Source organism: Lactuca saligna, chromosome 9 (genome assembly GCF_052625555.1).
Source record: "Lactuca saligna cultivar CGN05327 chromosome 9, ASM5262555v1, whole genome shotgun sequence".
Lineage (NCBI taxonomy): Eukaryota > Viridiplantae > Streptophyta > Magnoliopsida > Asterales > Asteraceae > Lactuca > Lactuca saligna.
This window is the reverse complement of record NC_136425.1, coordinates 170130059-170146379: the sequence shown is the minus strand read 5'-3', so window position 1 is coordinate 170146379 and position 16321 is coordinate 170130059. Positions and strand designations below refer to the sequence as shown.

The window sequence follows — 16321 nt, the reverse complement described above, 5'->3', positions numbered from 1 at the left end:
TTCATGCAAATCCTCATGTTGACATAAACTTGTGAATTATTGGAAAAAGACAACAAGATGGAAGGGTATATAACTTTTAGCCTTTTTAAAATCACATAACAATCACACGTCGATAATGTTCTTAACAATATATTTAAAATAATCGATTAATGGTTGACTTTTAACTTTCAGTTTTCAATTAAATTTGTAACCTTGGTTATAACGTAAAATAGTTCTAAAGCCCTTTCATTTTTCTATTTTCTCGAGACATTTTTAGTAAGTTTCTCTGTAATCTTCAAATTTTACATAATATTTTTTCAAAAAGAGCCTCAATTTTTTCGAAAAAAACTTTCATTTTTTTCAGGAAAAAACTTTCATTTTTTTCAGGAAAAAACGATGTCTTATATAGTTCTCAAACATTAAAATTTGAAGGAGACATTTGATTAATAAAAAACAAAGTGAAAAGATGTGGTGTCCAATTCTTGTATTTGAGAAGTGTCACGAAACAACACATGGTACAACTAGAGACGTCAAAAAGTCTTGTAAGACCCTGATTCCTTATGGTGGTATTTGTTTAAAAAAATAAAGTGCAGAGGCTAATGATTCGGATTTTTTTTTTTTTCACAAAAAGATATTTCCATTTAAAGCATTTGTAAAAAAAATACTCAAATTACCTTTTCATAACTTTTACTCGTATGACATTTTCAAAACATCAACTAACTCTAAAATCACCAGTATTACACCACAATTATGACTGACTACAAGGGTGCCCATTGTCTCACAACCATCGAATAACGAACCCAAAAATCTTTTCTCCAACACAATCACGAATTCATTCAACTCAAACTCACAACTCATCTTTCTCATCACTTCCTCCACCCATAAGTTCTTCAAGTGAAAACTCATCCTCTTCAATAATCTCCCCATCTTTTCCATCCCACGGTTCCGTTTTCACAACCACAGGTGTCCCTTCTAATGGAAGGTTACCTTTTCCACCAAGTCCCGCCATTTTCACAAACTCAATAATTTGGTCTTTTTCAAATGCACTTCTAAGTGGTGCATACGCGCCTTTTTTAATGTTTAAAGCTACCAAAGCCGGATACCCGTAGCCACCAACGCCTACGTGCTTCTCGAGTTCCGCTTGTTTACCTGCCGCGGCCCATACGTAGCTGGACCGCAATTTGAGCGGTTAATATGCAAGAAATAGCAATGTACTTTCATTTTGTCTGTTTGTTGAATTAAATGCAAGAAATAGAAATGTACTTTCATTGCTTTACCTAATTATTTACTTTGTTTATTGAATGTAAGAAATGGCAATGTATTTTTATCTAAGTAATTTGCTATGTCGTTTTTACAGTGTTTTATGCAGAAAAGTCTCATTATTTTAGGAAAATTTTTAAAAAATTTGAAGAGAAAAGTCCAGATTATTTAACTTTACACGATCATCTGTTATTTCCTTTTAAAATAAAAATAAGGAGTTTTTCGATGATTGGGCAAAATATTAAATAATCGGGACTTTTCTGTTCAAAATTTCATTTAAGGATTTTATAAAAACATTTCCCAAAATAATGGGACTTTTCTGCATAAAACCCTTATAATTACTTTATTAAATGCAAGAAATTACAATTTACTTTTGTTATTTGTTTATTAAATGCAAGAAATAGAAATGTACTCTCATTGCTTTACCCAATTACTATAATTGAGTACATTGTTCAAAGTACAACGTACTCTTTAACCTACTTGTATTGCTGATCATTTTTCGAGTAAATTATAAATTTGGTCCTTGTTCTTTAACTAAAATCGCAAGTTCAGTCCAATATTTGAAATTGTCCTAGTATCGTCCTTAAGTTTGCATTTTGTTGCAGATATGGTCCCTAATGACTTTAAATTTTGGACTAAGTTTGTGATTTTGATTGAGTAAAGTACAGGGACCATATCTTCAAGGAAATGCAAAGTTAAGGACGATATTGGGACAATTTCAAAATTTAGATTGAAATTGAGATTTTGAGTGAAGCATAGCCACATAGGGACCAAATCTGTAATTTACTTTTATTTTTATTTGAGTAAAATGCTATAATCAGATTTTTATACCTGTAAGGACTCCTTTTGAACTTTTCAGCAACTGATAGAAGCATCTCTATATACTTATTCCTTCCCTCAGCCTTAGAGTCCAAAATATCAGGGAGGAAGGAAACAAAACAGATAGCAGCCGAACCACATTTCTCTTCCATCACATCCTAAAATGGAAAATTCATGATTTTTCAAGGGGCAAAAAGGGAAATCATGAAAAATTATAAAAAAGGATTCGAAAAACTCACTGAGCTAGTCAACTCGGTCACTTCAGGAGGAGCAACATTTGTTTCTAGCTGAACAAGGGCAAATGATTCAATTGCAGATGCAGTTCTTGCTCCTTCATATGTGATTGGACTCTCTTTATCTGCACCAAATACTAATATAGTTGGGAACCCTTGTACCTTAAACCTGCTCATTAAAGACTGAAAGAAAAAAAAAACATAATCGATTAGAAATAATAAAAAATAATAATAATGGTTTAGATAAAAAGAAGAGAAATTCAAGAATACCTTTTCGTCATCACAGTTCACATGTCCAAGCTTCACCTTTCCTTGTAAATTCTTTGCAGCCTTCTTCCATTCAGGTGCAAGCTTTTTACAGTGTCCACACCTAAATATATATATATATATATATATATATATATATATATATATATATATATAAAGTTATAAAATTTGTGAAATTTATAAATAAGAAAGTAAAGAAACAAATTGGAGTATGAATTTATGTTCAAGAGTGGAATGATTAATTACCAAGGTGCAAAGAATTCAACCACCCAAAGATCTTTACTTTTAACAACCATTTCATCAAAATTATTTGAAGTGAGTTCAACTGATAGATTTGGCTCTGATTTCTTTTCACTTGATTCAGTAGTTGTAGTTTTTCCACTTAATCTGTCTTTAAGGAGTGCTTTCACTTGTTTGAGTGCAAATTCTGCTATTGGTTTTGCTTCTCTAGCTCCTTGGTAGTCAACAGGAGGTTTTCCAGGGACAAAGACTTTGATAGTTGGAAACCCTTTGATACCATATTCCTGTAGAAAGAGATGGTGAGGTGTTAGAAATTAGGGTTTGTATAAAAAGATCAAATGATGATTTAAAAAGATTTACCTGAGCAATAGTTGGGTTTGCATCAGCATCAATGGCTGCAACAGTTGCTACACCTTTTAAGACAGAAGCTGCTTTTTCCCATATTGGTGTTAAAGCTTGACAGTGTCCACACCATGGAGCAAAGAACTCGACTAGGACAACACTGTTTGAATTTACAACCTAACAACGTAGAAAGATTAGGTATAATGCTTTATATCAGGGAAATATTGTTGTAGCAGCAAGGATAAAGGCATTAAAGTTGGATTTCTAACTAAAGAGGAAGTTGATCACGTGAGGATGAACATATGGAGATAAGTATAATCGAGCCCTGTTCTATAAATTGCTTGTTTTATAGCATTACACAAAGTGAAGAAAGGGGAATTTTTTATAGCAACTGTTATTTCTAGACAATATAGCCAAAATGCCTTCCTAAAGGTAGTAATTTGCGAAAAAACTTGAATGGATGGAAATTCAATTGGAACTGAGTATCTAGCATAGCTGCCACAAACAGCTTCAATTGATTACTTCGCAAATCAACACATGAAAGACCGATATATTTTGAGATTATTTCTCACTTGTAAGTTCTCTCCATTCAGTAATATGCTTAGAATTTAGAAGTCATTTCGTAGTCTTCAAATTACTGTAAACAATTGTAGACATTCTCGGAACAAGTTTTAACACACACAAATATATAAGAAATCTGATCTGAAGATCAATAACAAAATGAAGATAAAAAAATTGGAACACATCATTTGTAACGAGAACTAATATAAAATCAGTATTATTCAAATTATTCGTAATTGAATCAACAGAATCTTAAAAATCGACATTGATTCGGTTACCTTAGACTTGAAATTAGAAGGAGTGAGCTGAAGAACAGGTGATGATGATCCGTAGAATGCATCAACGAGATTTAAATTTGAGCTAGCTGATAACAAGAAGAAAGAAATCAAGATCAACACTTTCGCAGAGCGATTCATGCTTTCTATTACACTGAATAAACGCACAGTGGAGAAGTGACGAATGGAAAACGAGGAAGAAACCTTGCGGGCGCAGAGTAGAAAAACCCCTTCTTATGTTTGATACCGTGGACGGGGATACGTGTTTTAGCCAATGAAATCGATACACGTCATCTTGCCATGTAATTTGATGAGGAAACGAAACGTGGATGCCCAAGATTTGCTGAGTCTTTCTTAGGTCGCCTATGCAGGTGATTGGTCAGATTACATTTAAAAGTAAAATCAATTTTTGTTTTTTTAAATGCACAAATATTAAAAACAAAAAAATAACATATTGAGAAAAAAAATTATGTTTGAATTTTTTATTTTTTAAAAAAATTGATGTTAAATTCTTGTTTGTTCAAAGTTATTTATTTTTATTTTCTTTAAACGTGAACCAAATAATAATCTAACTCTTAGACCGGAAGAAATGGAAGGAAAGCTTCTCTTATTTTTGGTGGGTTATATCTCTCTTTTCTTCATTCTTATTTCCCTCACCTAAAAATCAAGGAGTGGAAAGGAAGTCATTCCCTTATTTTTTTCTTTTAAATAAAATTATTTTTTTTATTTATAATTTTTAAATTAATATCAAACATAAAATTTAATTAAAAATAAAAAGCATTTCATTAAGTAAAATAAAAATTACATTAACCCTAACATTTAAATAAGTAGAAAAAAAAACCGCAAAAAAAAATCAAACAAACTATAACATAGTAAAAATTATTAATTAATATTCTAATTTTATTTAAACCTAGATACGTCACTCGGAATCATCGTCGTCGTCCTCGCCTTGATCATCTGCATCATTCTCCCCAGTGTCACTCTCGTCGTCGGAATCTTCACTCTCGATGAATATATCAGAATCCTCGTCTGATTCGTCAAACAAATCATCATCGTGAGATAACTCGTGCGGGGGGTTGAATATGAGTCCTATAAATGTGATCCACCAAATCAGCACAAAGGGTCTGATGAAGGTCGTGATTGTGTACTTCTCTTCTATTCACCCAATACTCTTGTGTACCAATGGCTACTCCTTCGACATTTGGCAAAACTTCATTTCGTTGTATCGGCATATCGCTCTTCCTTCGTCTTCAAGAATCATATTATGCAATATGATACATGCATACATTACGTGTGGTAACCTTTTCACCTCATATGACCTTGCCCCGACCGTTAGTACTTGCCAACGTCTCTTAAGTACATCAAATGCTCGCTCCACATCCTTCCTAGCTGACTCTTGCGCCTCTTTAAACTTTTTCCTTTTCGGGTCGTTAGGACATGTAAACGATTTCACAAAATCAGACAAGGGAGGATATATACTGTCAGTAAGATAGTATTCACGCTTATATGCTACCCCATTTGCTTGAAAAGGTACATCGTGTGACTTTCCAAGGTAGATATCGTTGAATACAGGCGACTGGTCTAGCACGTTGATATCATTGTTTGCACCAGCTGGACCAAAGAATGCATGTCATATCCAAAGATCATGTGATGCGATAGCCTCTAGAATGATCGTCGGCTCTTTATGGTCGCCTCTCATGTACTGACCACGCCATGCATTGGGGCATAATGACCAACTCCAATGCATGCAATCAATACTACCTAGCATTCCAGGGAATCCATGTTTGCCTTCATGCACCATATACAATTGATGGATATCGTTGATAGTTGGTTTGCGCAAATATCGTTGCACATAAACCAAACAAATCGCTTTGCAGAACTTGTACACAGAGTCCCTCACGGTACGCTCTGACATCTTAAAATACTCGTCCCATTTGTCTGCACCCATGTCGTATGCTAGCTGACGAATTGAAGCCGTGCATTTTTGAATGGGAGAGAAACCTTTTTTCCCCTTGCATCCGTTTTCCATTGGAAATATGGAAAGCGGCCTTCCAAATCGCCAACAATACGTAAAAATAGTTCCTTCCTCATCTGAAACCGACGTCGAAACTTTACAGCCTAGACGATGTCATCTGCAAATAATCTTCTATAAGGCGATTGTGTCCAGCTTCGTGATTTCTACGTAACGGCGGCTTTCTTAGGTTAGGTCGTGCACGTGATGTTTCACTAAGTCTGTTTTGATAGTATGCAACCGTTTTCACCATGACGGAACCGATAAACTTAGCCTCATCTACTACCGTCGAATCGGATGATGAAGATGATGACATTTTGAGTAATATTTTTTAGAGAGAAATATAGAGAAATTTAGATTATGGTTTAAAAAAGTGATAAAATGTTTGAGTAATTATAGATTAAGAAAAGGGAAGGAAAATATATATATATATATATATATACACACACACACACACACATGTAACGGCTATACAGCCGTTTGAGTAAAAAAGAAAAAAAAAGGAAAAAAAAAACGTCGGCCAATGGTTAGAAGAGAGAGAGAGAGCGGGACTCTCTCCCCCTACTATCTTCCCGCGGTTCCTTTCCCGCACCCACGGTGCGGTGTGCACAGGTGCGGGATCGATTCCCGCTCCTTTCCCTCGTCCCACTCCGTTCGGCCTTACAAATGAATTTTTGATAAAAATGACCTATTTTTTTTTTAAAGTAACAATATTGTCTGGAACATATTGTTCCAGAGAGGTCTCCGAAATTTCAGAGTACGATTCCGGACCATGGTTCCAGAATACATTTTACTTAGTTTCCTTTTTTTCGTGTAATACGTGGTTCTTTTTTTAGTATAGGGTTTGATTTTTTTTTCTTGTAACATGTGGTTCTTCTTTTAATATAAATTTTGGTTTATATAATGTATAGGATTTGATTTTATAAAATGTATAAGTTTTGGTTTTATAAAGTGTAAAATGCAATTAAAATCAACAAACGACTAATAAATACATAAACTAAAGGGATGTGTCTTTAAGTTATATTACAAATACAATGTTCAGATAAATCTTTAACCTTGTACCCCAAAAATATTTCGCTATTCGTTTCCGATAACCCATAGCCCATGGACCGGTTTTAAGTGTTATAAAAATCAATTTCCTGGTGATCAACGTCTCCAGAAGCCAACACAAAACACCCTACAATCCCCTTTGTTGTGGTACATGTGGTGCTTTTTCAAGGGTCATGTTGAAGCTTTCAAGTGGGATTGAATCATTTGGTTCGATACCCAGGTAGTTGACTCCCACTAGCAGTTTGTGGATGCGGGCTCTCATACCTATAAACCAATCCTCATTTTCAGAATAGTAGTCGCCCTTCCAATGACTACAATTACAATATATAGCTATTTTGAATGTCTTCAAATCCAAAACACCCAAAAACCAATGAGCATGTAGTATATTTATTGGGATGTAAAGTTATAAAAAAGGTTAGAAATAATTAATTGCTATATAAATGCTCATGTATGTAATCCAAACATAATTATACCATATCACAATCTGCCCAAGTTGGGTAAACGGATCCGCCAGCCATGCACTCCAGCCAAATGTATCAATGTTGAAAGATGACGTCATAACCGTCCACCGAGCATCATCCGCTTTACAATCTAGCAACAATAAGATCCAAATCATGATGTGTTGCCAATAAATTTTTTTGCAGTAAAGTAAGTATTATTATTAGAAGCCTGGTATATAATGAGCACATAATTGTTGGATTAGGTGTCTAATCCGATAACTATAATTGGTATGTACTTGACCCGATAGTAGCATGGTCATTTTGGGTTACCTTCACCAAAGCAAATTGACTGGATGAATTATGGTGAAAGAGGTTATTTATGATTTATTAATATATTATAAGAATAATATATTAAAAGAGAAATCATATTATTTAATTGATAGTGATCAAGAGTTAATTTAGAGTTAATTTTTTGGTCAAAAGAGATCAATTAAATTAAGGAGACTCATATTGTAATTATGTGATAATTGCAAAATGGGATGATGATCCCTATAGATAGGGGTGGACGAAATCTTATGGATAGCTCATAAGGATTTCGTCAATGATAAGGATTCTGGAAGGATCTTATGGGCTGCTTAGAGCGTAAGCAACCAGATTAGGTCTTTAACTGAAACCCTAATTCTTCAGCTATATAAGGAACCCCTTGGCATCATATTTACGACTACAAGAAACCCTAGAAAGATCTTAGAGCCGATTTTGAGCCTCCTCCTCTCTCTCATATTCTCCAACATGCTTCTTGGTATTTGTGATCGATGAGATGTATTACACTTGTGATACTAAAGCTCTAAAAGGTTAAAGATCTTCAAGCTACAAAGAAAGGTATCATTCTAACTTGTTTATTATGTCAATTTCGAAATAAGCATGATAGATTAGGGTTTATAAGATTTGGATGATTATTGCATGTACAATTAGAAAAACTAGATCCAAAGCTTTAAGGATTGCATGTGCACCATAAGATTGTTGTTATAATCAAAACTCATCAGTGGTATCATAGCCTAATCTGTTTTTCTATTGTATTTGATGTTATGCTTGATTGTTCAAAGCTAAAAAAGTCGAAATTCCAAATCTACTACATGGACTCGACGAGTCCATATATGAACTCGACGAGTTCGCGGGTCTATTGGCAAATTTTTGGGGATTTTGACTAAAATTGGGTTAGAATAATTACCAAAACCGTTTTTGACTAATAAAATCCGATTTTTATTATTTGGTAATGATTATCCTCATCCAATTAGTAATTGTCAAACTTTAAGATAATTATTAGTTTATGTGATAAAGATAATTATTTGTATTTTTTGATGTGAATTATCTTGGCATAAATTGAATCAGGTCAAATTTAGATAATGACATATTATTTGATTAATTAAATTATTTTAATTTTGATATAGAAGCTTTTGAAAAGTTTTAAAACTTGCCCTCAAGTTGTAACGTCCTCAAAATTCAAAGCCAAAAAATTCTTTTTTAAATAAGTTATTACATAAATCATCAGTATAAAAACATTCATAATCAGGCCCGATTTTAACGGGGGCAATAGGGGCAGCCGCACAGGGCCTCCAAAAAATTAGGGCCCGAGTTTTAATTAATTTATATATTTAATAACTAAATATATATATATGAATTTATTCGTAATATTACATAAAATTTATGTAGTTCAATTAGCAAAGACCTCTCCATATGTAAAAGGGAGGCGGGTTCAAATCTTCTTCACTGCATTTTGACTTTTTAAATTAGAGTTACATATTTGCCCATTTCTTTTTGCTATATATTTCATAAACAATCCCTCCTTGTAATATATTTAACAAATCAGTTTTCAGAAGTTACATAATTGGCCCTTAAACTTTTTATAAATTTCCATATGTTCATTTTTAATAAATTTATTTACTTTTAAGTTACAATTCACCGTTTAAGTTTGTTTTCCTTATATATTAAAATTTTTTATTCAGGGCCCTATTTTCCTTCTTAGCACAGGGCACTTAAAATCTACCAGCCGGCCCTATTCATAATAATATCTCGTGTCAAACCAAAGTGTCAGTAATCAAAACATATTATCATAAAATCATATCAGAGTGTAATCCCAAAGATCTCATGTGCGGAAAACATAGTGTGATACGCTGCGATCGAGCCGACTCATTTCCTTGAAAACAAAGTACCTGAAACCACAACTGAAAAGCCGTAAGCACGAAGCTTAGTGAGTTCCCCAGATACCACATACCATACAAACCAACTGATCTATACATGCCACAGATAGCCAAGAGCCATACATATCCAACATATCCATAATCAAGTAAGGTGCTATGTGACAAACATAGTCTTGCTAAGGTGCTATGTGCCAAACATAGTCTTACTAAGGTGCTATGTGACAAACATAGTCTTGAGGTTATGCCACGGGCCGCACGTGGTCTTCCTGGTCAAGCCTGGGGCCACTCCATGGGTCTTACAGACAAGTGCCAAGGGCCACCCCCTGGTCTTTCATGCAAGTATCACAAAGACAACTATACATACTACTCTATTAGGCTACTCCGCATATAGTGTTCCAAGAGCCACCTTCTGGTCTTTCATACACAATAGCATACAGTGCACCAGGAGCCACCTCCTGGTCTTTCATACATATTGCCTAGGGCTAACCCCTGGGTCTTCCTATCATAGATAATAACATACGGTGTGCCAGAAGCCGCTCCTGGCCTTTCATGCGTAATGCCTAAGGCTAATTCCCAGGACTTCCTGTCATAAATACACTAAATGGCCGACATTGTGGCCGTAGATCCATACAAACAGTAAGGAGACTCAACTCGTACTGCTGAACTTCGCTAATAATCCTCTGGCTGCTGTCCGAAAACTCTCTGAACCACTACTCCACTAGCTCCCCAAGCTACTAATATTAACATAACACTTAGTTCCAGACTGAACTCTAGAAGTCAAACTAAGTCAACTCTGGTCAAAGTCAAAGCCCTGGTCAAAGTCATCATTCCAGTTGACTCGACTCGCCGAGTCAACTCATAGACTCGCCGAGTTTTTAAACTTAGAAACTCTCAAAATACTACTCAACTCGCCGACTCACCCCAAGACTCGACGAGTCACCACTCAACTAACTAATCTACGTCTTAACTAGAAAAGGTGGAGGTTCTACGATCAGACTCGCCGAGTCTAAGAATAGACTCGCTGAGTCCAAGGCAATCTTCAACAGACTCGCCGAGTCCATGCTCATGTTCATACAACTCGCTGAGTACACCCATGTGACTCGCCGAGTCTATTCAGCTCTCAATCCATACAGTGGCTTTTCGAGCCTTGAAGGGGCTCCAACCCATAAATACACTCTTCTAAAGTCTAACCCCCACGTAAAGTTGCAAACTTTACGTGAAACCAAAGAGCCAAAGGCCCAAAACACTCTAGGGCTAGGGTTTAAGACAAAAGGGCTTCACCACTAACTCATTGACATAAGCTTTATGACCTTCTGGACCTTTACAACCCTAGATCTAAGGTAACAACCTTAGATCTAAGTCCCAAACCTGAAATAGATCTCAATCCTACCAAAATAGCCCTAAAATCTCATTCAAGAATAGATCTAATTGTAATAAAGCCAAAGCAACAGCTTATTACCTCAAGGATGACTTCCCACTGAAGAATAATCCAACTCTCTACAAAGCCCCTTGCTCCAAGCTTCTTAATCTTCAATATCTCTTCATAAAACCCCCTTATCTAAGCTCCAAAATTGCTTCCAAGGACTCTCACTCATGATTTAGGGTTTCTGGATCTCAAAAGGGGAGTAAAGAGGCTGGGGAAGGGATGTAATGTTCTTTAAATAGGGCACAACCCCCGGGATCAGGGTTTTTCTCGTCCATACCAGACTCGCTGAGTCCACTAGCCGACTCGCCAAGTCGGTCACTTACTCTATGCCCCGAATCCCGTTCCAACTCGTCGAGTTCCTCCCTGGACTCGACGAGTTGACTCTTGACTTAGAGCCTTTCCTTTCTTTTCTTGGTCTTTCTGATTCTGGGTGTTTCGTCCAACGTTGCCATGGGACGTATGTGACTAGGTTGTTGTCCCTCACTGCCGTTGGACGCCATTTACTTGCCACTTTCGTGCTTTTGGTTTGTGTTCTTAATCTCACAAATGGATGGAGCCAAATGATGCGACCTTGTCTTGGCTCGATCGGTGCCGTTCACTTGGATTCTCGGCTGCCTCTACAAGATCACAAAGAAAGAAGGTTGTCAGCCGCTTTCCGGGAGGAGTTCCAAAAAGAACGCTCTGATGGTCAAGTTAGAGAGTGTTTAGGTTCTTTGGGTGTGCGCACTTTAAAAGTCCGGAGAGCTTACCTCATAGGTCTGAGAGCGTATCCTTTTATACCTAGCACCCTTGCCTGGTCCGTACCAGACAAGATCGCTTTTTTGGGGAGACAAGATTAGGGGTGCTGATTGGAGGGTCATGCACCTTCAACCGTTAGGACGCTCTCATTGGCTTTGACAGTAACAACCTGATTCTTCTGCTTGTCCCCCGACCGTATCTTTTGTCTTGGAGCCGGGAGCGTCCCTTGGCGGGTGCGAGCCTTCCGCCTGTTCGTTCCACTCACGGGAGCGCCAGCGGGTGCTAAGCCTTCTGGGCTGAGCCTGGTTGGCGTGTCCGGCTCCTGGGCTAGACGTGATTCTGTCGTGCTGCCCTAGGCACGTGATCAGTGAACAATGATGGTTGTAATATGTAATGTTTGGCAATGATCGTGTTATGATTCATGTATATTCATTGTGATGATAAATCAATTGATAGTCACACGAGCCTTTGGACGTTTCCGCCATCCCGTTCAAGGGTGTGATATCTTCTCAACCCCCCCCCCCCCCTCATATTTTTTAAACACGCTTATTTTTTATTTAGCCAATTATTTTTTAACACCAATTTTTTTATTTTGCTATTTTTCAACGCAATTTTTTTTTAAACCAATTATTTTTTTACACCAATTTTTGCCACAACCAAACCTTAGATTGTCATATTGGTTCATTTCATGCCGATTATTTTGAAAGATTACTCCATATCGTAGTCAGACTTTATATTATTCTTTGTGATGTTTGCACTGCAACGACGATTGATCAACAAAGTTGTCTTTCATTCTTCACTTTATGGAATTTTATGACTTGGCGCTCTTGATTTTTGGTTGACGAATCATGTATATTGAGCATGTGACATTTACTTTCTTTTGAAGACCACTTCGAGAGTTTCGACGCCGTAGTTTGGGTATTTTGGTATATTTTCGGCACAATAGATTATTTTCTCATGCATCGTGATTCTTCTTTTTATGGTATTTGTTCGTGAAGCTTCAACAACTTAATCACCCATCTTCTTATGATCGCAGAGTATCTCTTTTACTATATTTCTCATGTCTTATCGAGACTTTTCATACATCTAGGGAGAGCTCTCTTAGCTCTTGGTATCCGACACTCTCCATCCGATGATTTGTTGATTTTTGATATCCGGTCATTGGTTATCAAAAATAAGGAGAGAATATCATTCAGATTTAGTTCTTATGATTGTTTGAGTTTGGATGTTTGAAGACTTCTGAAGACGATGATTTATTTAGTGATGTGATGTGACACTTATTTTTGGTCTCCACGGAACAAATTTTGGCATTATTAGATGTTTTCCGGTTCCAGAAAATTTATTATTCGGACTCTATCACAAGATGATTTTGTGTTCGCATCCAGTTCAGATCTTATGATTTTTCGAGTTTGAATTTGTGATACTTTGAAGATGAAGATTATTTTGGCGATGTGAACGTGACACTTATTTTTGATCTATTGATCAAATTTTCGGCATTGTTGGACTATGTCTTTGGATTCACATTATTTATTATCCGGACTTCATTTTTTTGGATGCTTCACATTTTTAGCAGATTATTCTTTGGAGAATTTTGGTGTATTATGATTCGAGACTTAAGATGTTTTTCAGACTTTTTGAAGCCGAAGTGTTTCTTTTATTGGATCTTCTACTTGCTCATGGTGATCTTCTTTTTGTTCATGGCGCTTATGACTAGTTTGAAGATTTGGATCTTATTTTTCTGCTTCATTGGTGGTGCTTTGAAGTCGAAGAGCTTTACTGTTTAGAGATTCATGGCCAATTTCATACTTCACAGACACATCAGAGTTTCAGAGACATTTCAACAATTGGTACTCATTATGTTTTATTTTATTACCACACTTGCTAGTCGGATTACTGTATTATAGCCTTGTATCACTTATTTTATCTCTCATCATTTGTAAGTATTTAGGGAGAAAATGTTGAAGCATGGAAATGCTCTACAAATAATGAGTGATAGTTAGGTTGTATTTATCCCTTTATTTTATTGTTGGTGTATTTTCTCTCCCTCACATATAAACCTTACATATAAAGGGAGATGTGGTCATTTTTAGGTGCGCACCTTTTCAAAAAATGTAATCCTAGAGAGAGAAATCTGTGGGATCTCTCCCCACCAAGGGAGAATCTTCTCTTCCATGTTCTTGCTATGTTTTTAATTTTTAACTCTCTTTAGTTTCTTATCTTTCTAAGAATTCTCATCATATGTTCTTCATGGGTATACTTTCAAAAACGATATATTTCGAGATATTTTCTCTTCCGCATCCACCGTTCGAATAAAAATGGGTTCTATCAAATAATAATAATAATAATAATAATAATAATAATAATAATAATATTATTATTATTATTATTATTATTAAAAGTAATAATAATAATAATAGAAATAGTAATAATAATAATAATAATAATAATAGTAATAATAATAGTAATAGTAATAATAATAATAATAATAATAATAATAATAATAATAAATAAATAAATAAATAAATAAATAAATAAAATAAAATAAAGAGTCCAAATTTAACCAAAAATTTCAAGACAATGTGAAATTGGTAGTCTTACAATGCCAAATTTAAACCTACTTACACAATGTAAAAGTTAGAGTTTGGCATAGTAAATTTCAACGAAAAATTTGAAATTGGAAGTTTTGCATTGCAAAAATGAGAGTTTGACGTTGCCAAATTTTTGTATATTTTCCATAAAAGTATCTTTAACGGCCACGAACATAGTTCAACTACACGAAACAAACAACATTTACATCAAAACTTACATAAAAATCATAGTAATTTCATAAAACCTCTAGTATGAAATTTCTAATTTGGATTACAAATGCAATGCCAAATTTTGGAATACACATTTCACAAATAAATTCAACAAATTTATTGTATATAGAAAAGACTAGGAGATAGTTTTTGGAGAGTTAGTTGAATGTTACAAACTTGAAGAGACCAAAGTTTGCAACTTAGAGCATTCACGATGTATTGAACTTCATAGAATTGAATGGATTGTCATTTTATTTTTTACATTCCACACAACTCTATCAACTTTTTTTTAACAATGTATTGAACTCTACAAAGTTCAATACAAAATTCTAAAAGCTAATTTATAGTATATATATATATATATATATATATATATATATATATATATATATATATATATATATATAAGAATTACAAACTTTCATTTTTTCCATTGAAGAGTTCAATGGTCATTAAACTTTAAGTCTATTGAATGTGAATGTGGTATCTTATTATGATGAGAAATTAAATTACCTCTACCTTTTATGCATATAATTATTCCTACCCATTAAAATTATGACAAATCATCATTCAAATTAATTTTATTTGATATATATATATATATATATATATATATATATATATATATATATATATATATATACTTAATGAGTTGATTAAAAAAATATGAAATGGTGACACTTATCATAATTTTATTGGGTTAGAACATTTGTATGCATAGAAAAATAGGAAACAATTTAATTTTAAAGTTTAATCTATTAAATGACAAATAGATTTGCCACATCATTAAACCTTTCATTAAATTGAACTCAATATTTTGGATGGTATTATGAAAATCTTTAATTTGAAATGTAAAAATTTTGAAAAAGCTTGTAGGGGACATTTTTTTCTTTTCATGTTCACATTTCATAGTGGGTCCACTGTGAAATATACAGCCGTTTTGAAAAAAAAAAAAAAAAAGCTTGAAAATTGAACATTTTGTAAAAAGCCAATCTCCATGATATTGAACCAGAGTCGTAGCCAACTCGAGTTGGAGACATATTAATGCGTGGATATGGTTTCAAGTTGGAGATTATCTTTTTTTAGCTTATTTTTAGTAATTGAATAATATCCAACTGGTATTTGATTGGAACTTATTTGCTTCCCTTTTTGTGGAGTTTGCACTTTATTTACTTGTTTTGTTTTGGTTTGGAGGACTGTTATTATTTTGCTGCTTGAAATTAATCGAGATTTTGCTATCTCTTTGTTCTTTATTCTCTTTTGTTGCTTCTTTATCTTCAAGAACCCTATCAAGTGGTATCAGATTCAGCACTGCAACGATCATGGTGAACAGAGGTCGACCACGTACCACACGTAAGAGAGATGCTAATGACGCACCAGTTCATGAACATTTTGTAAAAAGCCACACTCCATGATTGCTATTTTTGTCATTTTTAAAAATAAATATACGTAAAATGTTCATAAATCTTGAAAGTACAAAATTTAAACTAAAACATGTTCTATTACATACAATTTATCCTTCAACCAAATCGATATACAAAAAACCTGTCATCATTTGTAAATTAAAACATATGCAATTATAAACTATCAAACATCTAAATTTAAAATATGACAAATGAAAATTTTGCTATATTGATACATTCACATGGTTATGAAACTTAATGTACAAACATAAATCCATTTA

General features: G+C 34.4%; 2 protein-coding genes across 2 annotated transcripts; both read right to left on the bottom strand.

Moving 5' to 3' along the window:
- Positions 1 to 628: 628 nt before the first annotated feature.
- Positions 629 to 4187, bottom strand: LOC145015225 (protein disulfide isomerase-like 2-3). The gene is made up of 7 exons (XM_078973679.1): positions 3980 to 4187; positions 3159 to 3317; positions 2805 to 3082; positions 2562 to 2661; positions 2298 to 2474; positions 2071 to 2216; positions 629 to 1148 (listed from the first exon to the last, which is right to left on the bottom strand). Exons 1-7 carry the CDS (start codon positions 4115 to 4117, stop codon positions 827 to 829), a joined length of 1320 nt encoding a protein of 439 aa, XP_078829805.1. The 5' UTR covers positions 4118 to 4187; the 3' UTR covers positions 629 to 826.
- A 708-nt stretch (positions 4188 to 4895) lies between these two features.
- LOC145016928 (uncharacterized) lies at positions 4896 to 6303 on the bottom strand. Its single transcript, XM_078975080.1, has 5 exons — positions 6092 to 6303; positions 5684 to 6024; positions 5278 to 5587; positions 5157 to 5224; positions 4896 to 5065 (listed from the first exon to the last, which is right to left on the bottom strand). The coding sequence occupies exons 1-5, from the start codon at positions 6301 to 6303 to the stop codon at positions 4896 to 4898; spliced, it is 1101 nt and encodes a 366-aa protein (XP_078831206.1).
- Positions 6304 to 16321: the final 10018 nt, after the last annotated feature.

Bases quoted from the DNA above. Each gene is read 5' to 3' on its own strand.
- LOC145015225 (XM_078973679.1), bottom strand. From the start codon at position 4,117: ATGAATCGCTCTGCGAAAGTGTTGATCTTGATTTCTTTCTTCTTGTTA. The intron at 3,318-3,979 runs GTAACCGAATCA...CTACGTTGTTAG, and splicing joins CTTCTAATTTCAAGTCTAAG to GTTGTAAATTCAAACAGTGT. The intron at 2,475-2,561 runs GTATTCTTGAAT...TTTTTCTTTCAG, and splicing joins TGAACTGTGATGACGAAAAG to TCTTTAATGAGCAGGTTTAA.
- LOC145016928 (XM_078975080.1), bottom strand. From the start codon at position 6,303: ATGTCATCATCTTCATCATCCGATTCGACGGTAGTAGATGAGGCTAAG. The intron at 5,588-5,683 runs GTCAGTACATGA...TCTTTGGTCCAG, and splicing joins ATGCCCCAATGCATGGCGTG to CTGGTGCAAACAATGATATC. The intron at 5,225-5,277 runs GTTACCACACGT...TGATTCTTGAAG, and splicing joins AGGTCATATGAGGTGAAAAG to ACGAAGGAAGAGCGATATGC.